Consider the following 25,769-nt stretch of genomic DNA (forward strand, 5'->3'; position numbering starts at 1 on the left):
CCTGGAGATGCTGACTCTCCTGTACAGCTGCTCCTTCATCTTTGGGGTTTCAGGGATCGTGGGTTAGGGAGGGGGATCTCCTGGTGATTGTTTGAGTGAATTTTGTAATGAGCATACACTGCAGCCTTCAGGGAGGGTTTAGGTCCTTAACATATTTTACTCCACAATGTAAAACCTTTTATCGTAAATAATCAAGTCATGCTGACATACTCTCTACAGTGCAGGCTGAGGCCATTCAGCCCATTGAGTCTGCACTAATTATCTGAACAGCATTCTGTTCACACCCATCCCATCCTCTTAACCCTGCATTTCCCATGGCCAATTCATCGATCCTGCACATCTTTGGACTGTGGGAGGAAACTGGAGCACTCATAGGAAACCCACACAGACCCAGGGAGAGCATGCACACTCTATACACACACACACTGGAATCAAACCCAGGTCCCTGGCGCTGTGAGGCAGCAGTGCTAACCACTGAGCCACCACACCATCCTAAAGAAACATCTTGTTGCACACCAGTAAAGTCATAGAGTCATACATCACAGAATCAGACCCTTCGGCCCAACCTGTCCATGCCGACCAGATTTTCAAAACTGTACCAGTTGCCCTTGCCTGCATTTGGCCCATGTCTCTCTCAAACCTTCCCATTCATGTATCCATCCAAATGTGTTTTAAATGTTATAATTGTACCCGCCTCCACCACTTCCTCTGGCAGCTCGTTCCACGTACACAGCACACTCTCTCTGAAAAGGTTGACCCTCATGCCCCTATTTTCATCTTTCCCCTCCCACTTTAAGCCTCTGCCCCTCTCGTGTTGTACTCCCACTCCCCCATCACAGGGTGGTTTTTATTGGTCAATCTTCAGTGTACCAATCAGAAGGCTACGTTTCGTACCCAGCCACAGTTACCCTTCAGGTGGTGGTGATGAGCTGGTTATTACAGCCCACCTGGTGTGGGAGAGACCAGAATGATGATGATGATGATGCTGCTGAGGGGGGGGGGCTTCTGGGACTTGGATTCAGAAACAGTGATATTGTTCCAACTCCAGATGGCGAGAGATTTCCCTGGGGCTTCGTCAGTTTTGGGGCTGGATTCAGACAGAAAATTGGAAAGTATTCCACCACTTTTCATAACTTTGGTCTTGTAGATGGTGGAGAGGCTTTGGAAATTCACGAGTTGAGAAATTCGCAACAGAATTCCCAGCCTCTGACTTGCTCTCATCGTCATGAATATTTATCAGGGTTGACTCTGACCATGGTTCCATGTATAATACTCAAACTTGTAACTCAATCTGACAAGTAATGGCTAGACTGTAACATGGTATTTGAGAAAGTTATTGGGTCAAAGTAATTTGCTTCCACCAATCCATCCATCAAGGCTGTGATCATACCCTAACATTGAGTGGGCACATTCAATCCCTAAACTCTCACAGCACAACCAGTCCACTGGAGGCTGCTCAGTTCAACACATTCAACTTTATGTTGAGATATTCTCATGTCCATAAAGATGTGCGTATGGACCACATCGAGTTGGGAGGCCAGTTTCTGAGCTGTACGTTCGACAGATTACAATGTAAACAGGATCAGAATCAGAATCAGAATCTCTCCACTTGGAAACATCCTTGAGTTGAGGGCTAGTTTATCTTGAAACAATTAAAAACTGAACATGGAGACAGAAAAGCTGATCGTGCAATATATTTCCAGCAGCAGTTTAGACATGAAGCCCTGAGGCCTACTACATGGCTGAGGCACTCAGCACATTTAATGTTTTGGTTTGTAAACTGGGCTTCCTGAGACCTAAGATCCAAAAGATCACAGCAGATTCAGAAAGGATCCACAAAGTACATCAGTTGCCTGCACTAGATGACCCAAAAGCACTTCATTTCTGTCACTGTCAATCAATAGGCAAATGTTTAAGGTCAACAAAATCTAGTCATTTTTCAATGGACTCCCAACACTGTCATTCAAAAGCTAGGAAGACAAATCCTTCAGAGTAACAAACTAACAAAGTTCTGCAAATCTGTTTTCAGCATGTCTTAATACACAAGCTCAAATACAATAGTGATGTTTCAGAGTATGTTTTAATCTCATTTTCAGGTAGATATATTTACAGAATTTGCACTTGTGTAAGAGGTCAATCGCCAATTTCATCATCGACCAGTTGTCAATTCTAATTGGCTTCTGGATCCACTTCCCATTCTGCGCTGAATGGACATGGCAGCTGATCGATTGATTAACAAGAGTGATTGGCCATCACTGATTATGTCATTTCCTGCTTAATAAAATGAGAGCTGCTCCTGGAATATAAATAAAAGTCCAAAGGGTGTGGTGATTTAGGTAGAGTTGGTGGTAATTCTAAGTTTGTGATTAGCTTGTGACTTGTCTTGGGTAGGCCAGTAGTACAATATTTGTCACAAAATGGCTTCCCAGATTTGTCAAAACTATCACCAGGATTGTGAAGCTGCTGTCAACAAGCAGATTAACCTGGAGCTCACTGCCTCCTATCTCTATCAGTCTTTGGTGAGTGTTGTATCTATTTATAATTGCTTCTATTATGTGAAGTAAAGTTTTCCTTTTTCCTTTATCAGATTAACTTGATGCTCCTGGAGATTGACTTTAGTAGCTCTTACCTGTTTCACAATTCAAGATAACTGTGGTGTTACAGCAACAATGCAGTATGATACTGATGTGCAATAATGTATGCAAGGTGAAGTGTTCTTGGTTAGTGTACAACTCCCTGATATGGCTGTCACATGCAGTAACTGTTGTTTCCCTAGGATTGTCAAAACAGGATATTTTACAGGAATAGCTTAAAAACCATTTAGGTCAACCATATGGAGGTATCCATTGACCAGCTGCCTTTCTGCTGCTTTAATGTATTCTGGTATGTTTGGTTTATTTTCTGCTAATGCTAAATAAGCATCATACTAGATTTGATACTGTAAAAGGGAGTTATGGCAGTGTTTATCAATGATACTTGGCTGATCTGAGCAGAGGTATTTAATGTCAGCCTGTGAATGGCCTCCACTTAAATAGGCTCCAGTTGAGGCCTATTTACCTTTCTGTATTATCCATTTGTGTGGATGGTCAGGCTGCCACTGGTTGTCCATCCCTTCACCTGGAGGAAGAGTCAATTTGCTGTAGTGTTGGTGTAGCCACAAGGTGGCTGGAGTAGTCTAAAATTTGACTGACTGAAGAAATGGAGACCATCAAATCAGGATGGTATGAGAATTAAAAAGGCCCATTTTTTTCCCAGTAATGATTTGTCCACGCCCTTCTGAAGTGTTAGAATGACCTATTTGGAAGGTGTTTAGTGAGTGCTGCAGGGTACCTGGTAGATAATGGACACTGAAGGGAGGTGGAGAATACGGTACCAGTGGAGTGGGCTGTTTTATCCTGGATGGTGTCTCACTCTTGAATGTTGCAGGTAAACACATCCAGACATGTGGTGAATATTCATCACACTCTGGGCTCCTCTGTTCTCTCTCATGAGATGAGAATGAAGTCCCTAGAGCTCTGATGGAGGTGGGAACAGCTTTCATTGGTGAACCAGTTAGCTTTTAATAAGGATGGATCACCCCCTTCCACTCTGACCTGAGTTGTGCCCCTTCATAATCCTCAACCAACTGTTGGGGCCCAATCTGGATCTATCAAAACCACTAAAGTTGCCCAGACCCTAACCTTTCCTCATCAGAAAGGCAGTTGTATAGTATACTCCAGGAGGTGATGCAGCTGGTCAAACCATTCTGCTTTATACAAACAACTATCTACATACTATAGTAGAAGCACCGACAAAAGGAAACAGGAGTTTAAGACAATCCAACAACTTGGAACCTAATGGACTCAATTGCAACATAACAAAGGAACTGTTCCCATACCCACAACAGGCCAAAAACACCCCCTTTAGGAAATGGTAACTACAAACTCTGCTTCTTGCTGGCAGGAGAGTTTTCAGAGCATTCAAGTAAGAAACATCTGTTTGAAGCATGGAACCTAGTATCGGAGTAACAGCATCGCCGCTACTAGCGGTTTCTGCCTGTTAAAACAAAACCAAGATTGGAGAATAACTGAACTGGCCACTCCCCTGTCATTTTTTCCTCTGAAGAAGCTATTTCCAAACATAGCAGCACCTCTTCCTTTTATGACCTGTCTTGAAGGGGGCACAAACCAAGGATGAAACATCCTGCTTAAAGGAGTAGCATTAACATAACATTCACTTGTGAGCATGATGGTTCAATGTCTGAGTCAAATATGGGTGTAAATCTAATGGTTTGAACTGCTCAAGTCCAACCAAGCATAGTGCTTTTCAGTTTAACTGTGGATGGTGTCACCAGCTTGATGTAATGGTTCATCTGAGGTGCATGAGGTTTTCCCTGTCTCGAACTCTTCCTTGATCAAGTTACACTTTTCTAAGCACTCAGTTGCTTGCTCACAATTCAAAGGCTCCTTGCACAGGCTTTCCTCAGCAAACCCCAGGTCCCCTTTCTCTCGTTCCATTCCACTCATTCCCTTCCATACTCTGATATGAACCCATTTGTACTGATCCAATCTATGGTACAGACAATCCCAATGATCTACAACTTGCACAAAACCCTCTCTTGATTTAAATTAGTGCCAGCAGTGTCCAACATCCACTTTAGCCCCAAAGGAACAATGTAGTTCCTTGCAGCAGCCTCATGGTTACTTTCTCATTGAATGGCAGGACAGGCTTGAGGGGCTGAATGGCCTACAGTCCCTGTGTTCTGATGTTCTGTATCTCTAGTCCATTCAGAAAAATGTCCTGGTGACTGGGTATTCCCCTCTGGTTAATGGTGACTGGAGTAGACTGCACTTCGTACTCCAGTGGCTTTCCTTGTCACACAACCGAACCCTCACCTTGTTAAAGGTTACAACTTCAGTTGGTTTCATGCAGTATACTTGATATACCATCCTAGACCTGGTCTGCACAGAAACAGACCCACTAAGCCACTCTTCCATGCCAGCCAGATATCCCACATTAATCTAGTCCCATTTGGCACATATCACTCTAAATACCTCCCATTCATATACCCATCCAGATGCCTTTGAAATGTGGTAATTGTACCAGCCTCCTACTTCCTTTGGCAGCTCATTCCATACACCACCTTCTAGAAAAAGCTGCTGCTTGGATCCACTTATGTCCATCCCTCATGTTAACCCTGTGCTGTCTAGCTTTGGACCCCCACCCCACCACAAATACATCCTGCACTCTCGTTTCCTTTTATTGAAGAGTTTCAGTCAATGTCTAATACCTTCCAATTCTAATGGTGTTAATGAGCAGAAACATGAATTTCGTGTTTCTCTCCTCTGATGCTGTACCAGACCTGCTGAGCAACACACCATCTGTTTAATCCAAATTAAAACATGGATGTTGCATGTCCTCAGGAGGAAGCTGGGGTGAAGAGCTGCTGGCTCACTGGACAACACTGGGATATTAAAATGGCTGAGAATGCAGAGGATTAATAACTGCTTGAATAGGCAGGCAGTCTGAGGGCTAAATTAGTCTCTACTTCTCCCAACTAGAATTGGGCCCAGTGATGTGCTAATGGATGTAAATGGTTCTCTTTCAGATGTCGTACTTTGACCGGGATGATGTTGCCCTGCACCATTTCTCCCAGTTCTTCAAAGCTCAGTCCCAGGAGAAGCAGGAACATGCAGAGAAGCTGCTGAAATTCCAGAATCAGCGTGGAGGCAGAGTCCTCCTCCAGGATGTGAAGGTGGGAATGTTGGGGAAGGGATTGGTTGATCTCGTGATGTGGCTTCAATCCACCAGTAACAGGGTTTGTTCATCCTGAAGGGGGAAGTGAAGAGTAGCTTGTCTTCCCATATGATCTCTTCCATCTCCCACTCACTGCATAGAAACAGGCCCTTTCAGCTACCATACCTAGCTGACCAAACTACACTAATCCCACCTACCTGCACTTAGTCCTTCACACACTATACCCTGGCATTTGCAGGATTTGTCCAGATGTTACTGCAATGTCACTGGACTAGCTGTCTCCCCCCACAATCCTCAGGTGGTGTATTCCATATTTATGAAGTTTCCTGAGATCCCACTAAATCCCTTCCTCCAATTATCTTCTGGACTCTAGGATGGTCCTGGCACTGCAGTATCTCAGTGCCAGCAACCCAGGTCCAATTCCAGCCTCTGGGAACTGATCAAAGATGTGCCAGTCAGTTTGGTCATGCTCAGCATTCCAGTTTCCAGGAATACACAGGCTACATTTGTCCCTAAACAGCATTACAGGGTTGGGTAGGTCAGTGTGGGACCCTCTGGAGGGTTGATGTGGACAAATGACTGACTTCACCTCACTGTAGGGATTCTGATCCTTAACTGTCCTTTGTTTCCATGTTTCAGAAGCCAGAGAGGGATGAGTGGGGTAACGGTCTGCAGGCAATGCAGGTTGCCCTGGATCTGGAGAAGAATGTGAACCAGAGTTTGCTGGATCTACACCAACTCGCCACTGCCCAGACTGACCCTCATGTAAGCTTCACCTTCTCATTCTCATCACTGCCAGACCCTCAGGGCAACACCTCACTGGTTGGTCTCTGGGTTTGAAATTCAATAATGCAACACGTGCCAAGATGTGATTTGGTGATGCCAGTGTCAGACTGGGGTGTACAAAGTTAAAACTAACACCACCAGGTTATAGTCCAACAGGCTTATTCAGAAGCTTGAGCTTCCAAACTAATATTCTTCGACCACCTAAAGAAGCAGCACTCTGAAAGCCAGTGCTTCTGAATAAACCTGTTGGACAAAACCTGATGTTGTGATTTTTAACTTTGTCCAGATATCACGTTGTAACCACCAGTGTGGATCTGGAATGATCAATCTTACAACTCTTCAGCAAGGAGGTCAAGGAGGAACTTGGATTGTAATCTGGGAGTGCTGAAGTGAGATTGGTCACTGAATCCTCATTCAGGACCATTGCAGTGGAATGATCACCATCCACCACAATACAACTCAGCTCCACTTAACTGGCAAGATGTGGCAGCTGAGAGGCTAATATATTCAGCAGTACAAAATCTCTAGTTTGGATTTGAGTTGTCTAGAGCTATTACTGCCAAGTATGTTTTGCAGCAGAATTCTCCAACCTGTCTTGGATTGTGCTCATGTAATATTCCTGTGTTCCAGCTGTGTGACTTCCTGGAGACTCACTATTTGGATGAGGAGGTTGAGATCATCAAGCGACTTGGGGACTACATCACCAACCTGAAGCGTCTGGGAGCCCCTGAGAATGGGCTGGGAGAGTACCTGTTTGACAGGCTCTCACTGGAGGACAGCAGTTAGTGGGGCATGGGGTACTGTCTGCTTTTGTCTGAATGCATTACTGACTTCACTTGGACAATCTGGCTCCTCCCTAGGGAGAAGGAATATGTTGGCAAGAATGTAATGGCTGTACCACCTGAATGGAAATGGATAAAATGTTCTGCTGACTTTTGCTTTTTGTCCATCATTTGGACCACTGATCTTTTTTATTTTGCTATGTGAGGTGCTTGATGTCAGTAATCATCCTGCAATTTGGCTCATCACTTGTCTAAATGTCTCCTCTTCACTCTTCCACCTCAGCTGACACTCCACACCCCAGTGGACAGGAATAACTAGATGGGGTTGTTGTAACTAAAATTCAAGCTATCGTGCCCCCATGTGAGGTTGGTATCTTACAATGTGGAGTATAAGACCTTGTTTGTTTTTTAAATGATTCTTTTCTTTTGTCCAAGAATTATACTTTTTCTTTGGACTAATGCCCATCAAGTGTTAACCTCAGCATCAATGCCTTCCTTCAGTTTTGAAAGGACTCTGCAATTTGGAATCAAAAACTGCATGATTTGGGTGACCAGAACTGTTCACTTCTCATTGGCTTTGGGGTGAGATCCATCAGGTTCTGGTTTCTACCCAGTTGGTGGAATGGCATGATTTCAATTTGTCTGGTTATAGAGTTCCAGGGGGAGCAAACATGACCAGGATATTCTAAATGCTACTGTTTTTTTTCCTGAGTATACCTTAGGAGCCCATTGGTGTTCAGACCAGTACAGGGGCCTGTAAACTTCACCCCTTCCCTTGTTACAGCCCTTAGCAGTGGGGTACAAAGAGTGGCTCATTGCTCTGTCGTCTGAATCAACCATGCAGTACCTGATGGTCACCTTGATTAAATACCCATTCTAGCACAATGAGGAGTCAACCCACACCAGGGGAAATTCTTTCCCACCGTAGCAATGTTATCCCACTATATCTTCCCTCACTTTTGTGTACCTCCCTATCTGAAGACTCACTCCCAACACCACTCCTGCACTTTCAATAAACCTCAAGCCTGCCCACCCAGAGCTAGGATAATTCCCTGCAGAAATTCTCCTGAGCTGCATTGAATTAATACACATGCTCCAATCATCACCTACAGCTGAAATGAGCAGGCTGACTGTGATCTGGGAATAACACAGCAATGCTTGAGGTTAGAAGCTTCCATCTGGTTTACTCTTGCTGCTAAAGTCAGCAGTTTGCAGTCCAAGCTGATCCCTGCTTCCTCCCAGCTTCCCATGTGCTGAAGGATTCTCCTGATGCAGTTTGATTTGACCCAGTGATGTTGAAGGAGCAGTGATTTCTCTCCAAGCTGGGGAGTGCTATCATTATGAAAGGAAAACCTGGAGATGCTGACTCTCCTGTACAGCTGCTCCCTCATCTTTGGGGTTTCAGGGATTGTGGTTTAGGGAGGGGGCTCTCCTGGGGATTGTTTGAGTGAATGTTGTAATGAGCATACACTGCAGCCTTCAGGGAGGGTTTAGGTCCTTAACATATTTCATTCCACAACGTAAAACCTTTTATTGTAAACAATCAAGTCATGCTGACATACTCTCTACAGTGCAGGCTGAGGCCATTCAGCCCATTGAGTCTGCACCAATTATCTGGTGAGCATTCCGTTCACACCCATCCCATCCTCTTAACCCTGCATTTCCCATGGCCATTTCACCAATGCTGCACATCTTTGGACTGTGGGAGGAAACTGGAGCACTCTTCGGAAGCCCACACAGGGAGAGCATGCACATTTCTATAGACACGCATACACTCACTTGAGGCTGGAATCAAACCCAGGTCCCTGGTGCTGTTAGGCAGCAGTGCTAACCACTGAGCCACCACACCATCCTAAAGAAACATGTTGTACACCAGTAGAGTCATAGAGTCATACATCACAGAATCAGACCCTTCGGCCCAACCTGTCCAGGCCGACCAGATTTCCAAAACAGTACCAGTTGCCCTTGCCTGCATTTGGTCCATGTCTCTCTCAAACCTTCCCATTCATGTATCCGTCCAAATGTCTTTTAAATGGTATAATTGTACCCGCCTCCACCACTTCCTCTGGCAGCTCATTCCATGTACACAGCACATGTTCTGAAAAGGTTGATTCTCATATCCCTATTGTTAATCTTTCCTCTCCCACTTTAAGCCTATGTCCCTCTAGTTTTGCACTCCCCCATTTCAGCGTGGTTTCTATTGGTCAATCTTCAGTGTGCCAATCAGAAGGCTACGTTTCGTGCCCAGCCACAGTTACCCTTCAGGTGGTGGTGATGAGCTGGTGATTACAGCCCACCTGGTGTGGGAGAGACCAGAATGATGATGATGATGATGATGATGATGCTGCTGAGGGGGGGGGGGCTTCCGGGACTTGGATTCAGAAACAGTGATATTGTTCCAACTCCGGATGGCGAGAGATTTCCCTGGGGCTTCATCAGTGTTGGGGCTGGATTCAGCCAGAAAATTGGAAAGTATTCCACCACTTTTACTTGTAGATGGTGGACAGTGTTTGAAAAGTCAGGAGTTGAGAAATTCCCAACAGAATTCCCAGCCTCTGAACTGCTCTCATCGCCATGAATATTTATCAGGGTTGACCTCGGACCATGGTTCCATGTACAATATTCAAAGTTGTAACTCAATCTGACAAGTAATGGCTAGACTGTAACCTGGGATTTGAATCAGATACTGGGTCAAAGTAACTTGCTTCCACCAATCCATCCGTCAAGGCTGTGATCATACCCTAACATTGAGTAGGCACCTTCAATCCCCAAACTCTCACAGCACAACCACTCAACTGGAGGCTGCTCAGTTCAACACATTCAACTTTAGGTTGAGACACCCTCATGTCCATATCACTGTGGGTATGGACCATGTTGAGCTGGGAGGCCAGTTTCTGAGCTGCACATTTTACAGATTGCAATGTAAACAGAACCAGAATCTTCCCATTTGGAAACACCCTTGAGTTGAGGGACTGGTCCTTCTTGAAACAATTAATAACTAAACATGGAGACAGAAAAGCTGACCATGCAGTATGTTTCTAACAGCAATTTAGGAATGGAAGCCTGAGGCCTACTACATGGCTGACGCACTCAGCGCATTTACCGTTTTGGTTTGTAAACTGGGTTTCCTGAGACCTCAGGTCAAAAAGATCACAGCAGATTCAGAAAGGATCCACAAAATACATCAGTTGCCTGCACTCGATGACCCAAAATCACTTCATTTCTGTCACTCTCAATCAATAGGCAAATATTTAATGTCAACAAAATCTAGCCATTTTTCAATGGACTCCCAACACTGACATTTAACAGCTTGGAAGACAAATCCTTCAGAGTAACAAATTAATAAAATTCTGCAAATCTGTTTTCAGCATGTCTTAATACACAAGCTCAAATACAATAGTGAAATTTCAGAGTCTGTTTTAATCTCATTTTCAGGTAGATATATTTCCAGAATTTGCACTTGTGTAAGAGGTCAAAGGTCAATCACCAATTTCATAATCCACCAGTTGTCAATTCTAATTGGCTTCTGGATCCAATTCCCATTCTGCGCTGAATGGACATGGCAGCTGATCGATTGATTGACAAGAGTGATTGGCCATCACTGATGATGTCATTTCCTGCTTAATAAAATGAGGTCTGCTCCTGGAATATAAATAGAAGTCCAAAGGGTGTGGTGATTTAGGTAGAGTTGGTGGTAATTCTAAGTTTGTGATTAGCTTGTGACTTGTCTTGGGTAGGCCAGTAGTACAATATTTGTCACAAAATGTCTTCCCAGATTTGTCAAAACTATCACCAGGATTGTGAAGCTGCTGTCAACAAGCAGATTAACCTGGAGCTCACTGCCTCCTATCTCTATCAGTCTTTGGTGAGTGTTGTCTCTCTTTATAATTGCTTCTATTATGTGAAGTGAACTCTTTATTTCTAATTAACTTGATACTCTTTTTGACTGGCTCTTGTAGCTCTTGCCTATTTCATAATTCAAGATAAATGTGGTGTTATAGCAACAATGGGGTATGATACTGATGTGCAATAATGTATGCTCCTGTTTATGTTCAGTGATGTTTCTGGGGTGCAGTGTCCTTGGTTAATGTACAATTCCCTGATATGGCTGTCACAGGCAGTAACTGTCACTTCCCTAGAGTTTTCAAAACAGGATATTTTACAGGAATAGCTTAACCATTTTGTGGGTGGCATGATGGCACGGTGGTTAGCACTGCTGCCTCACAGTACCAGAGACCTGGGTTCAATTCCCACCTCTGGCAACTGTCTGTGTGGAGTTTTCACATTCTCCCTATTTCTGTGTGGGTTTCCTCTGGTTTCTCCCACAGTCCAAAGACCTGCAGGTTAGGTGAATTCACGGTGCTAAATTAACTGTCTTAGGTGAAGAAGTAAAGTGGGTCTGGGTGGGTTGCTCTTCAGAGGGTCGTTGGGCTGAAGGGCCTGTTTCCACAGTGTAAGTAAGTTAATGCAGGTCCACCATATGGTGGAAATGGAGGTATCCATTGACTAGTTGCTGTTTTGCTACTTTAATGCATTCTGGTATGCTTGCATTTTCTTCTAATGCTAAATAAGCATCATACTAGATTTGATACTGGAAAAGGGAGTTATGGCAGTGTTTGAATGATACTTGGCTTATCTGAGCGGAGGTATTTAATGTCAGCCTGTGACTGGCCTCCACTTAAGTAGGCTCCAGTTGAGGCCTATTTAGCTTTCTGTATTATCCATTTGTGTGGATGGTCAGGTAGCCACTGGTTGTCCATCCCTTCACCTGGAGGAAGAATTGACTTGCTGTAGTGTTGGTGTACCCACAAGGTGGCTGGAGTGGTCTGAAACTTGACCCAATGACTGAAGAAATGGAGACCATCAAATCAGGATGGTATGAGAATTAAAATGGCCCACTTTGTTCGAGTAATGATTTGACCATGCCCTTCTGAAGTGTTAGAATGACCTATTTGGAAGGTGTTTAGTGAGTGCTGCAGGGTACCTGGTAGTCAATGGACACTGAAGGGAGGTGGAGAATGCAGTACCAATGGAGTGGGCTGTTTTATCCTGGATGGTGTCTCACTCTTGAATGTTGCAGGTACACTCCTCCAGACATGTGGTGAATATTCATCACACTCTGGGGCTCCTCTGTTTTACAGGTCCCCTCTCATGAGATGAGGATGAAATCCCTTGGGCTCTGTTTGGAGGTGGGAACAGCTTTCATTGGTGAACCAGTTAGCTTTTAATAAGGATGGATCACTCCCTTCCAGTCTGACCTGAGTTGTGCCCCTTCATAATCCTCAACCAACTGTTGGGGCCCAGTCTGGATCTGTCAAAACCACTAAGGTTGCCCAGACCCTAACCTTTCCTCATCAGAAAGGCAGTTGTATCGTGTATACTCCAGGAGGTGATGCAGCTGGTCAAACCATTCTGCTTTATACAAACAACTATCTACATACTATGGTAGAAGCACCAACAAAGGGAAACAGGAGTTTAGGACAATCCAACTACTTGGAACCCAATGGACTCCATTGCAACATAACAAAGCTGTTCCAATCCCCACAACAGCCCAAAAACACCCCCTTTAGCAAATGGTAAATATAAACTGCTTCTTGCTGGCAGGAGAGTTTTCAGAGCATTCAAGTAAGCAACATCTCTTTGAAGCATGGAACTTAGTTTCAGAAGAACAGCTTCTCTGCCACTTGCAGTTTCTGCCAGTTAAAACAAAACAAGATTGGAGAATAACTGACCACAAACCTTTTTTGTCTCTTTGAAGCTATTTCCAGACATAGCAGCACCTCTGCCTTTATGACCTGTCTTGAGGGGTCGCACAAACCAAGGATGAAACCTCCTGCTTAAAGGAGTAGCATTAATATAACATTCACTTGTGAGCATGATGGTTCAATGTCTGAGTCAAATATGGGTGTAAATCTAATGGTTTGAACTGCTCAAGTCAAACCAAGCATAGTGCTTTTCAGTTTACCTGCGGATGGTGTCACCAGCTTGATGTAATCGTTAATCTGAGGTGCATGAGGTTTTCCCTGTCTCAGACTCTTCCTTGATCAAGTTACACTTTTCTAATCACTCAGTTGCTTGCTCACAATTCAAAGGCTCCTTGCACAGGCTTTCCTCAGCAAACCCCAGGTCCCCTTTCTCTCGTTCCATTCCACTCATTCCCTTCCATACTCTGATATGAACCCATTTGTACTGATCCAATCTATGGTACAGACAATCCCAATGATCTACAAGTTGCACAAAACTCTCTCCTGATTTAAATTAGTGCTCGCAGTGTCCAACATCCACTTTAGCCCCAAAGGAATAATGTAGTTCCTTGCAGCAGCCTCATGGTTACTTTCTCATTGAATGGCAGGACAGGCTTGAGGGGCTGAATGGCCTACAGTCCCGGTGTTCTGATATCAGTTTTGTCTAGTTCAGTCAGAAAAATGTCCTGGTGACTGGGTATTCCCCTCTGGTTAATGGTGACTGGAGTAGACTGCACTTAGTACTCCAGTGGCTTTCCTTGTCACCCAACTGAACCCTCACCTTGTTAAGGTTACAACTTCAGTTGGTTTCATGCAGAATATTTGAAATCTACCATCCCAGACCTGGTCTGCACAGAAACAGACCCTCTAAGCCACTCTTCCATGCCAGCTAGATATCCCACATTAATCTAGTTCCATTTGCCACATATCACTCTAAATACCTCCCATTCATATACCCATCCAGATGCCTTTGAAATGTGGTAATTGTACCGGCCTCCTACTTCCTTTTGGCAGCTCATTCCATACACCACCTTCTGGAAAAAGCTGCTGCTTGGATCCATTTAGGTCCATCCCTCATGTTAACCATGTGCTGTCTAGCTTTGGGACCCCACCCCACCCCACCCCACCCCACCCCACATTAGTTTCCTTTTATTGAAGAGTTTCAGTCAATGTCTAATATCTTCCAATTCTAATGGTGTTAATGAGCAGAAACATGAATTTCGTGTTTCTCTCCTCTGATGCTGTACCAGACCTGCTCAGCAACACACCAGCTGTTTAATCCAAATTAAAACATGGATGTTGCATGTCCTCAGGAAGAAGCTGGGGTGAAGAGCTGCTAGCTCACTGGACAACACTGGGATATTAAAATGGCTGAGAATGCAGAGGATTAATAACTGCTTGAATAGGCAGCCTGTGGGCTAAATTAGTCTCTACTTCTCCCAACTAGAATTGGGCCCAGTGATGTGTTAATGGGATGGGAATTCTTCTTTCAGATGTCGTACTTTGACCGGGATGATGTTGCCCTGCACCATTTCTCCCAGTTCTTCAAAGCTCAGTCCCAGGAGAAGCAGGAACATGCAGAGAAGCTGCTGAAATTCCAGAATCAGCGTGGAGGCAGAGTCCTCCTCCAGGATGTGAAGGTGGGAATGGTGGGGAGGGGATTGGCTGATCTCGTGATGTGGCTTCAATCTGTTGGTAACAGGGTTTGTTCACCCTGAAGGGGGAAGTGAAGAGTAGCTTGTCTTCCCATATGATCTCTTCCATCTCCCTGTCACTGCATAGAAACAGGCCCTTTCAGCTACCATATCTATGCTGACCAAACTACACTAATCCCACCTACCTGCACCTAGTCCTTCACACACTGTACCCTGGCATTTGCAGTATTTCTCCAGATGTTACTGCAATGTCACTGGACTAGCTGCCTCCCCCCACAATCCTCAGGTGGTGCATTCCATATCTATCAAGCTTCCTGAGATCCAACTAAATCCCTTCCTGCTCAAATCATTTTTACTTGAGGATGGTCCTGGCACTGCAGTATCTCAGTGCCAGCAACCCAGGTCCAATTCCAGCCTCTGGGAACTGATCAAAGATGTGCCGGTCAGTTTGGTCGTGCTAGGTATCCCAGTTGCCAGGGATACACAGGCTACATCTATCCCTAAACAGGATTACAGGGTTGGGTGGGACAGTGTGGGACCCTCTGGAGGGTTGATGTGGACAAATGACTGACTTCACCTCACTGTAGGGATTCTGATCCTTAACTGTCCTTTGTTTCCATGTTTCAGAAGCCAGAGAGGGATGAGTGGGGTAACGGTCTGCAGGCAATGCAGGTTGCCCTGGATCCGGAGAAGAATGTGAACCAGAGTTTGCTGGATCTACACCAACTTGCCACTGCCCAGACTGACCCTCATGTAAGCTTCACCACCTCATTCTCCTCACTGTCAGACCCTCAGGGTAACACCTCACTGGTTGGTCTCTGGGTTTGAAATTCAATAATGCAACATTTGGGGAGATGTGATTTGAAGATGCCAGTGTCAGACTAGGGTGTGCAAAGTTAAAACTAACACCACCAGGTTATAGTCCAACAGGCTTATTCAGAAGCTCGAGCTTCCAAACTAATACTCTTCGACCACCTGAAGAAGCAGCACTCTGAAAGCCAGTGCTTCTGAATAAACCTGTTGGACAAAACCTGATGTTGTGATTTTTGTCCAGATATTACATTGTAACCACCAGTGTGGAGCTGGAATGATCAATGTTACAACTCTTCAGCAAGAAGGTCAAGGAGGAACTTGGATTGTAATCTGGTGGGAGTGCTGAAGTGATATTGGCCACTGAATCCTTATTCAGGACCATTGCAGTGGAATGATGACCATACACCACAATACAACTCAGCGCCACTTAATTGGCAAGATGTGCCAGCTAAAAGAATAATATATTTGCCAGTACACAACTAGAGCTTTTGTATTTTTCAGGGTTGTCTAGAGCTAGTACTGCCCAGTCTGTTTTGCAGTGGGAATTCTCCAAACTGTCTTGGATTGTGCTCATGTAATATTCCTGTGTTCCAGCTGTGTGACTTCCTGGAGACTCACTATTTGGATGAGGAGGTTGAGATCATCAAGCGACTTGGGGACTACATCACCAACCTGAAGCGTCTGGGAGCCCCTGAGAATGGGCTGGGAGAGTACCTGTTTGACAGGCTCTCACTGGAGGACAGCAGTTAGTGGGGCATGGGGTACTGTCTGCTTTTGTCTGAATGCATTACTGACTTCACTTGGACAATCTGGCTTTCTTTTCCACCCCACCCCGCCCAATACCACATGAATGGAAACAAATAAAATATTTTATTTGATCTTGCTTTTTGTCCTTCATTCAGACCACTGATCCTTCTCTCGAATTTGTTTGCTATCTCTAGGGGGGCTTGATGTCAGTAATCATCCTGCAATTTGGCTCACATCACTGGACTAAAACACCTCACCAAATGTCTCATCTTCACTTTTACACCTCAGCCAACACTCCACACCCCAGTGGACAGGGATAACTAGATGGGGTTGTTGTAACTAAAATTCAAGCTATTGTGCCCCACATGTGAGGTTGGTATCTTACAATGTGGAGTATTCGACCTTGTTTGTTTTTAATGATTCTTTTCTTTTGTCCAAGAATTATACTTTTCTTTGGACTAATACCTACACTTTCAGGCAAACAGTGGGCAGGGAAGTTTTCATACCTCACAAGACGAAACATCCATTTCCCGAGACACCCTAAATCCTTGATTCCACGTTCATTTCCAGATTTGCTCATCAAGTGTTCCCCTCCACATCAATGTCTTCCTTCACTGTAGAGGTGCTCCACAATTTGGAATCAAAAACTGCATGATTGGGATGACCAGATCTGTTCACCTCTTCCTTATGGGCTTTGGGTGAGGTCCATGAGGTTCTGGTTTCTAACCCGATGGTGGAACCAGCTAATCATATGATCTCAATTTGGCTGGTTATAGCTCCCCATGGAACTCTAACGTGACCAGGATATTCTAAGTGCTACTGTTTTTTTTTTACCTCTGTGCCCAGCCTTAAGAGCCCAGTGGTGTTCAGACCAGTACAGGGGCCTGTGATCTTCGCCCCTTCCCTTGTTACTACTCTTAACAGTGGGGTATAAAGAGTGGCTCATTTCTCTGTAGTCTGAATCAACCAGGCAGCACGTGATGAGCACCTTGATTAAATACCCATTCTAGCACAACTAGGAGCCAATCCACAGCAGGGGGGAGTTCTTTCCCCACAGTAGTAATATTATCCCACTGTATCTTCCCTCACTTTTGTGTACCTCCCTATCTGAAGCTTCACTCCTAACACCGCTCCTGTACTTTCAATAAACCTCAAGCCTGCCCACACAGAGCTGGGATAATTCCCTGCAGACACATGTTCCTGGGAGTCAGCTGAAGAAATTCTCCTGAGCTGCATTGAATTAATACACATGCTCTCATCGTCACCTACAGCTGAAATGAGCAGGCTGACTGTGATCTGGGAATAACACAGCAATGCTTGAGGTTAGATGCTTCCACCTGGATTACTCTTGCTGCTAAAGTCAGCAGTTTGCAGTCCAAGCTGATCCTTGCTTCCTCCCAGCTTCCCATGTGCTGAAGGATTCTCCTGATGCAGTTTGATTTGACCCAGTGATGTTGAAGGAGCAGTGATTTCTCTCCAAGTTGGGGAGTGCTGTCATTCTGAAAGGAAAACCTGGAGATGCTGACTCTCCTGTACAGCTGCTCCTTCATCTTTGGGGTTTCAGGGATCGTGGGTTAGGGAGGGGGCTCTCCTGGTGATTGTTTGAGTGAATTTTGTAATGAGCATACACTGCAGCCTTCAGGGAGGGTTTAGGTCCTTAACATATTTATTCCACAACGTAAAACCTTTTACTGTAAACAATCAAGTCATACTCTCTACAGTGCAGGCTGAGGCCATTCAGCCAATTGAGTCTGCACCAATTATCTGAACAGCATCCTCTTCAGTCCCATCCAATCCTCTTAACCCTGCATTTCCCATGGCCGATTCACCGATCCTGCCCATCTTTGGACTGTGGTTGGAAACTGGAGCACTCCTAGGAAACCCACACAGACACAGCGAGAGCATTCACACTCTATATACACACTCACCCGAGGCTGGAATCAAACCGAGGTCCCTGGCGCTGTGAGGCAGCAGTGCTAACCACTGAGCCACGACATCATCCTAAAGAAAAATGTTGTTGCACACCAGTAAAGTCATAGAGTCATACATCACAGAAGCAGACCCTTCGGCCCAACCTGTCCATGCTGACTAGATTTCCAAAACTGTACCAGTTGCCCTTGCCTGCATTTGGTCCATGTCTCTCTAAAACCTTCCCATTCATGTATCCGTCCAAATGTCTTTTAAATGTTATAGTTGTACCCATCTCCACCACTTCCTCTGGCAACTCGTTCCATGTACACAGCACCCTCTCTCTGAAAAGGTTGCCCCTCACGTCCCTATTTTAATCTTTCCCCTCTCACCTTTAGCCTCTGCCTCTGTAGTGTTGTACTCCCACAATCCATCACAGAGTGGTTTTTATTGGTCAATCTTCAGTGTGCCAATCACAAGGCTACGTTTCGTGCCCAGCTGCAGTTACCCTTCAGGTGGTGGTGATGAGCTGGTTATTACAGCCCACCTGGTGTGGGAGAGACCAGAATGATGATGATGATGATGCTGAGGGGGGGGGGCTTCCAGGACTTGGATTCAGAAACAGTGATATTGTTCCAACTCAGGATGGCGAGAGATTTCCCTGGGACTTTGTCAGTGTTCTTGGGGGCTGCACTCATCCAGAGCATTGCAAAATATTCCACCACTTTTCATAACTTTGGTCTTGTAGATGGTGGACAGTGTTTGGAAATTCAGGACTTGAGAAATTCGCAACAGAATTCCCAGCCTCTGACTTGCTCTCATCGCCATGAATATTTATCAGGGTTGACTCGGACCATCGTTCCATGTATAATACTCAAACTTGTAACTCAATCTGACAAGTAATGGCTAGACTGTAACCTGATATTTGAATCAGATACTGGGTGAAAGTAACTTGCTTCCACCAATCCATCCGTCAAGGCTGTGATCATACCCTAACATTGAGTGGAGACCTTCAATCCCCAAAACTCTCACAGCACAACCAGTCCACTTGAGGCTGCTCAGTTCAACACATTCAACTTTATGTTGAGATACTCTCATGTCCATAAAGATGTACGTATGGACCATATCATGTTGGGAGGCCAGTTTCTGAGCTGTACATTTGACAGATTACAATGTAAACAGGATCAGAATCAGAATCAGAATCTTTCCACTTGGAAACATCCTTGAGTTGAGGGCAAGTTTATCGAGAAACAATTAAAAACTGAACATGGAGACAGAAAAGTTGATCGTGCAATATGTTTCCAGCAGCAGCTTAGACATGGAGGCCTGAGGCCTACTACATGGCTGAGGCACTCAGCACATTGAATGTTTTGGTTTGTTAACTGGGCTTCCTGAGTCCTAAGGTCAAAGAGATCACAGCAGATTCAGAAAGGATCCACAAAGTACATCAGTTGCCTGCACTAGATGACCCTAAATCACTTCATTTCTGTCACTGTCAATCAATAGGCAAATGTTTAAGGTCAACAAAATCTAGCCATTTTTCAATGGACTCCCAACACTGTCATTCAAAAGCTAGGAAGACAAATCCTTCAGAGTAACAAACTAACAAAGTTCTGCAAATCTGTTTTCAGCATGTCTTAATACACAAGCTCAAATACAATAGTGATGTTTCAGAGTATGTTTTAATCTCATTTTCAGGTAGATATATTTACAGAATTTGCACTTGTGTAAGAGGTCAATCGCCAATTTCATCATCGACCAGTTGTCAATTCTAATTGGCTTCTGGATCCACTTCCCATTCTGCGCTGAATGGACATGGCAGCTGATCGATTGATTAACAAGAGTGATTGGCCATCACTGATGATGTCATTTCCTGCTTAATAAAATGAGAGCTGCTCCTGGAATATAAATAGAAGTCCAAAGGGTGTGGTGATTTAGGTAGAGTTGGTGGTAATTCTAAGTTTGTGATTAGCCTGTGACTTGTCTTGGGTAGGCCAGTAGTATAATATTTGTCACAAAATGGCTTCCCAGATTTGTCAAAACTATCACCAGGATTGTGAAGCTGCTGTCAACAAGCAGATTAACCTGGAGCTCACTGCCTCCTATCTCTATCAGTCTTTGGTGAGTGTTGTCTCTATTTATAATTGCTTCTATTATGTGAAGTAAAGTTTTCCTTTTTCCTTTATCAAATTAACTTGATACTCCTGTAGATTGACTTTAGTTCTTACCTGTTTCACACTTCAAGATAAATGTGGTGTTACAGCAACAATGCAGTATGATACTGATGTGCAATAATGTATGCAAGGTGAAGTGTTCTTGGTTAGTGTACAATTCCCTGATATGGCTGTCACATGCAGTAACTGTTGTTTCACTAGGATTGTCAAAACAGGATATTTTACAGGAATAGCTTAGAAACCATTTAGGTCAACCATATGGAGGTATCCATTGACCAGCTGCCTTTCTGCTGCGTGAATGTATTCTGGTATGTTTGGTTTTATTTTCTGCTAATGCTAAATAAGCATCATACTAGATTTGATACTGTAAAAGGGAGTTATGGCAGTGTTTATCAATGAAACTTGGCTTATCTGAGCAGAGGTATTTAATGTCAGCCTGTGACTGGCCTCCACTTAAGTAGGCTCCAGCTGAGGCCTACTTAGCTTTCTGTATTATCCATTTGTGTGGGTGGTCAGGTAACCACTTGTCCTCCATCCCTTCACCTGGAGGAAGAGTCAATTTGCTGTAGTGTTGGTGTACACACAAGGTGGCTGGAGTAGTCTGACATTTCCCTTTGACTGGAGAAATGGAGGCCATCAAATCAGGATGGTATGAGAATTAAAATGGCCCATTTTTTTCCCAGTAATGATTTGCCCACGCCCTTCTGAAGTGTGAGAATCACCTAATTAGGTGTTTAGTGAGTGCTGCAGGGTACCTGGTAGATAATGGACATTGAAGGGAGGTGGAGAATGCAGTACCAATGGAGTGGGCTGTTTTATCCTGGATGGTGTCTCACTCTTGAATGTTGCAGGTACACACATCCAGACATGTGGTGAATATTCATCACACTCTGGGGCTCCTCTGTTTTACAGGTTCCCCTCTCAGATGAGAATGAAGTCCCTAGAGCTCTGATAGAGGTGGGAACAGCTTTCATTGGTGAACCAGTTAGCTTCTAATAAGGATGGATCACTCTCTTCCACTCTGACCTGAGTTGTGCCCCTTCATAATCCTCCCCCAACTGTTGGGGCCCAGTCTGGATCTGTCAAAACCACGAAGGTTGCCCAGACCCTAACCTTTCCTCATCAGAAAGGCAGTTGTATAGTGTATACTCCAGGAGGTGATGCAGCTGGTCAAACCATTCTGCTTTATAACCAACTATCGACATTCTCTGATAGAAGCACTGACAAAAGGAAACAGGAGTTTAAGACAATCCAACAACTTGGAACCTAATGGACTCAATTGCAACATAACAAAGGAACTGTTCCCATACCCACAACAGGCCAAAAACACCCCCTTTAGGAAATGGTAACTACAAACTCTGCTTCTTGCTGGCAGGAGAGTTTTCAGAGCATTCAAGTAAGAAACATCTATTTGAAGCATGGAACCTAGTTTCAGAGTAACAGCATCTCTGCTACTAGCGGTTTCTGCCAGTTAAACCAAGATTGGAGAATAACTGGGCTGGCCACTCCCGTCACTTTTTTTCCTCTTTGAAGAAGCTATTTCCAGACATAGCAGTACCTCTGCCTTTATGACCTGTCTTGAAGGGGGCACAAACCAAGGATGAAACATCCTGTTTAAAGGAGTAGCATTAACATAACATTCACTTGTGAGCATGATGGTTCAATGTCTGAGTCAATTATGGGTCTAAATCTAATGGTTTGAACTGCTCAAGTCAAACCAAGCATAGTGCTTTTCAGTTTACCTGCGGATGGTGTCACCAGCTTGATGTAATGGTTAATCAGAGTCACATGAGGTTTTCCCTGTCTTTGACTCTTCCTTGATCAAGTTACACTTTTCTAATCACTCAGTTGCTTGCTCACAATTCAAAGGCTCCTTGCACAGGCTTTCCTCAGCAAACCCTGGGTCCCTTCTCTCTCATTCCATTCCACTCATTCCCTTCCATACTCTGATATGAACACACTTGTACTGATCCAATCTATGGTCCAGACAATCCCAATGATCTACAACTTGCACAAAACTCTCTCCTGACTAAATTAGTGCCAGCAGTGTCCAACATCCACTTTAGCCCCAAAGGAACAATGTCGTTCCTTGCAGCAGCCTCATGGTTACTTTCTCATTGAATGGCAGGACAGGCTTGAGGGGCTGAATGGCCTACAGTCCCTGTGTTCTGATGTTTTGTACGTACTTTTCATTCAGAAAAATGTCCTGGTGACTGGGTATTCCCCTCTGGTTAATGGTGACTGGAGTAGACTGCACTTAGTACTCCAGTGGCTTTCCTTGTCACCCAACTGAACCCTCACCTTGTTAAAGGTTACAACTTCAGTTGGTTCCATGTAGAATATTTGAAATCTGCCATCCCAGACCTGGTCTGCACTGAAACAGACCCTCTAAGCCACTCTTCCATGCCAGCTAGATATCCCACATTAATCTAGTCCCATTTGCCACATATCACTCTAAATACCTCCCATTCATATACCCATCCAGATGCCTTTGAAATGTGGTAACTGTACCGGCCTGCTACTTCCTTTGGCAGCTCATTCCATACACCTTCTGGAAACAGCTGCTGCCTGGGTCCATTTATGTCCATCCCTCATGTTAACCCTGTGCTGTCTAGCTTTGGGACCCCACCCCACCACAAATACATCCTGAACGCTAGTTTCCTTTTTATTGAAGAGTTTCAGTCCATGTCTAATACCTTCCAATTCTAATGGTGTTAATGAGCAGAAACATGAATTTCGTGTTTCTCTCCTCTGATGCTGTACCAGACCTGCTGAGCAACACACCATCTGTTTAATCCAAATTAAAACATGGATGTTGCATGTCCTCAGGAGGAAGCTGGGGTGAAGAGCTGCTGGCTTGAATAGACAGGTAGTCTGAGGGCTAAATTAGTCTTCCGTTCTGATAACTGGAATTGGGGCCAGTGATGTGTTAATGGGATGTAAATGGTTCTCTTTCAGATGTCGTACTTTGACCGGGATGATGTTGCCCTGCACCATTTCTCCCAGTTCTTCAAAGCTCAGTCCCAGGAGAAGCAGGAACATGCAGAGAAGCTGCTGAAATTCCAGAATCAGCGTGGAGGCAGAGTCCTCCTCCAGGATGTGAAGGTGGGAATGTTGGGGAAGGGATTGGCTGATCTTGTGATGTGGCTTCAATCCACCAGTAACAGGGTTTGCTCACCCTGAAGGGGTAAGTGAAGAGTAGCTTGTCTTCCCATATAATCTCTTTCATTTCCAATTCACTGCATAGAAACAGGCCCTTTCAGCTACCATATCTAGCTGACCAAACTACACTAAACCCACCTACTTGCACTTAGTCCTTCACACACTGTACCCTGGCATTTGCAGTATTTGTCCAGATGTTACTGCAATGTCACTGGACTAGCTGCCTCCCAACACACCTCAGGTGGTGCATTCCATATTTATGAAGTTTCCTGAGATCCCACTAAATCCCTTCCTCCTCAAATTATCTTCTGGACTCGAGGATGGTCCTGGCACTACAGTATCTCAGTGCCAGCAACCCAGGTCCAATTCCAGCCTCTGGGAACTGATCAAAGATGTGCCAGTCAGTTTGGTCATGCTAGGCATTCCAGTTTCCAGGGATACACAGGCTACATTTATCCCTAAACAGGATTACAGGGTTAGGTTTGTCAGTGTGGGACCCTCTGGAGGGTTGATGTGGACAAATGACTGACTTCACCTCACTGTAGGGATTCTGTTCCTTAACTGTCCTTTGTTTCCATGTTTCAGAAGCCAGAGAGGGATGAGTGGGGTAACGGTCTGCAGGCAATGCAGGTTGCCCTGGATCTGGAGAAGAATGTGAACCAGAGTTTGCTGGATCTACACCAACTTGCCACTGCCCAGACTGACCCTCATGTAAGCTTCACCTCATTCTCATTCTCATCACTGCCAGACCCTCAGGGTAACACTTCACTGGTTGGTCTCTGTGGGTTTGAAATTCAATAATGTAACATATTTGGGGAGATGTGATTTGGTGATGCCAGTGTCAGACTGGGGTGTACAAAGTTAAAACTAACACCACCAAGTTATAGTCCAACAGGCTTACTCAGAAGCTCTAGCTTCCAGACTAATACTCTTTGACCACGTGAAGAAGCAGCACTCTGAAAGCCAGTGCTTCTGAATAAACCTGTTGGACAAAACCTGATGTTGTGATTTTTAACTTTATCCAGATATAACATTGTAACCACCAGTGTGGATCTGGAATGATTAATCCTACAACTCTTCAGCAAGGAGGAACTTGGATTGTAATCTGGTGGGAGTGCTGAAGTGATATTAGCCACTGAATCCTCATTCAGGACCATTGCAGTGGAACGAACACCATACACCACAATACAACTCGGCTCCACTTAAATGGCAAGATGTGCCAGCTGAGAGGCTAATATATTCACCAGTACAAAATCTCTAGTTTGGATTTGAGTTGTCTAGAGCTATTACTGTCAAGTATGTTTTGCAGTGGGAATTCTCCAACCTGTCTTGGATTGTGCTCATGTAGTGAGTTGTAATATTCCTGTGTTCCAGCTGTGTGACTTCCTGGAGACTCACTATTTGGATGAGGAGGTTGAGATCATCAAGCGACTTGGGGACTACATCACCAACCTGAAGCGTCTGGGAGCCCCTGAGAATGGGCTGGGAGAGTACCTGTTTGACAGGCTCTCACTGGAGGACAGCAGTTAGTGGGGCATGGGGTACTGTCTGCTTTTGTCTGAATGCATTACTGACTTCACTTGGACAATCTGGCTCTCTTTTTTTTTTCCTTCTCCCCCACCCCCCCCATACCACCTGAATGGAAACACAAAGTATTTTATTTGATCTTGCTTTTTGTCCTTCATTCAGACCACTGATCCTTCTCTCCAATTTGTTTGCTATCTCTGGGGGGGCTTGATTCAGTAATCATCCTGCAATTTGGCTCACATCACTGGACTAAAACACCTCACCAAATGTCTCCCCTTCACTTTTACACCTCCGCCAACACTCTGCACCCCAGTGGACAGGAAGAACTAGATGGGGTTGTTGTAACTACAATTCAAGCTATTGTGCCCCCATGTGAGGTTGGGTGTTTTACACTCTGGAGTAGAAAACCTTTTTTTTTTTTAAATGATTCTTTTCTTTTGTCCAAGAATTATACTTTTCTTTGGACTAATACCTACACATTCAGGCAAACAGTGGGCAGGGAAGTTTTCATACCTCACAAGACCAAACATCCATTTCCCTAGACACCCTAAATCTTTGATTCCACGTTCATTTCCAGATTTGCTCATCAAGTGTTCACCTCCACATCATTGTCTTCCTTCACTGTAGAGGTGCTCCACAATTTGGAATCAAAAACTGCATGATTGGGATGACCAGATCTGTTCACCTCTTCCTTATGGGCTTTGGGTGAGGTCCATGAGGTTCTGGTTTCTAACG

The 25,769-nt window shown here is 44.6% G+C and overlaps 3 protein-coding genes across 3 annotated transcripts; all 3 read left to right on the plus strand.

The window, feature by feature from the left end:
* The first annotated feature begins 2,417 nt into the window (after positions 1-2,417).
* LOC140488958 (ferritin, middle subunit-like) lies at positions 2,418-7,387 on the plus strand. Its single transcript, XM_072588185.1, has 4 exons — positions 2,418-2,519; positions 5,588-5,734; positions 6,376-6,501; positions 7,153-7,387. Exons 1-4 carry the CDS (start codon positions 2,418-2,420, stop codon positions 7,306-7,308), a joined length of 531 nt encoding a protein of 176 aa, XP_072444286.1. The 3' UTR covers positions 7,309-7,387.
* Positions 7,388-11,067: 3,680 nt separating this feature from the next.
* Positions 11,068-16,324, plus strand: LOC140488959 (ferritin, middle subunit-like). Its single transcript, XM_072588186.1, has 4 exons — positions 11,068-11,169; positions 14,542-14,688; positions 15,331-15,456; positions 16,111-16,324. The coding sequence occupies exons 1-4, from the start codon at positions 11,068-11,070 to the stop codon at positions 16,264-16,266; spliced, it is 531 nt and encodes a 176-aa protein (XP_072444287.1). The 3' UTR covers positions 16,267-16,324.
* A 3,866-nt stretch (positions 16,325-20,190) lies between these two features.
* Positions 20,191-25,095, plus strand: LOC140488960 (ferritin, middle subunit-like). The gene is made up of 4 exons (XM_072588188.1): positions 20,191-20,292; positions 23,304-23,450; positions 24,093-24,218; positions 24,882-25,095. Exons 1-4 carry the CDS (start codon positions 20,191-20,193, stop codon positions 25,035-25,037), a joined length of 531 nt encoding a protein of 176 aa, XP_072444289.1. The 3' UTR covers positions 25,038-25,095.
* Positions 25,096-25,769: the final 674 nt, after the last annotated feature.

Source organism: Chiloscyllium punctatum, chromosome 18, assembly GCF_047496795.1.
Source record: "Chiloscyllium punctatum isolate Juve2018m chromosome 18, sChiPun1.3, whole genome shotgun sequence".
Lineage (NCBI taxonomy): Eukaryota > Metazoa > Chordata > Chondrichthyes > Orectolobiformes > Hemiscylliidae > Chiloscyllium > Chiloscyllium punctatum.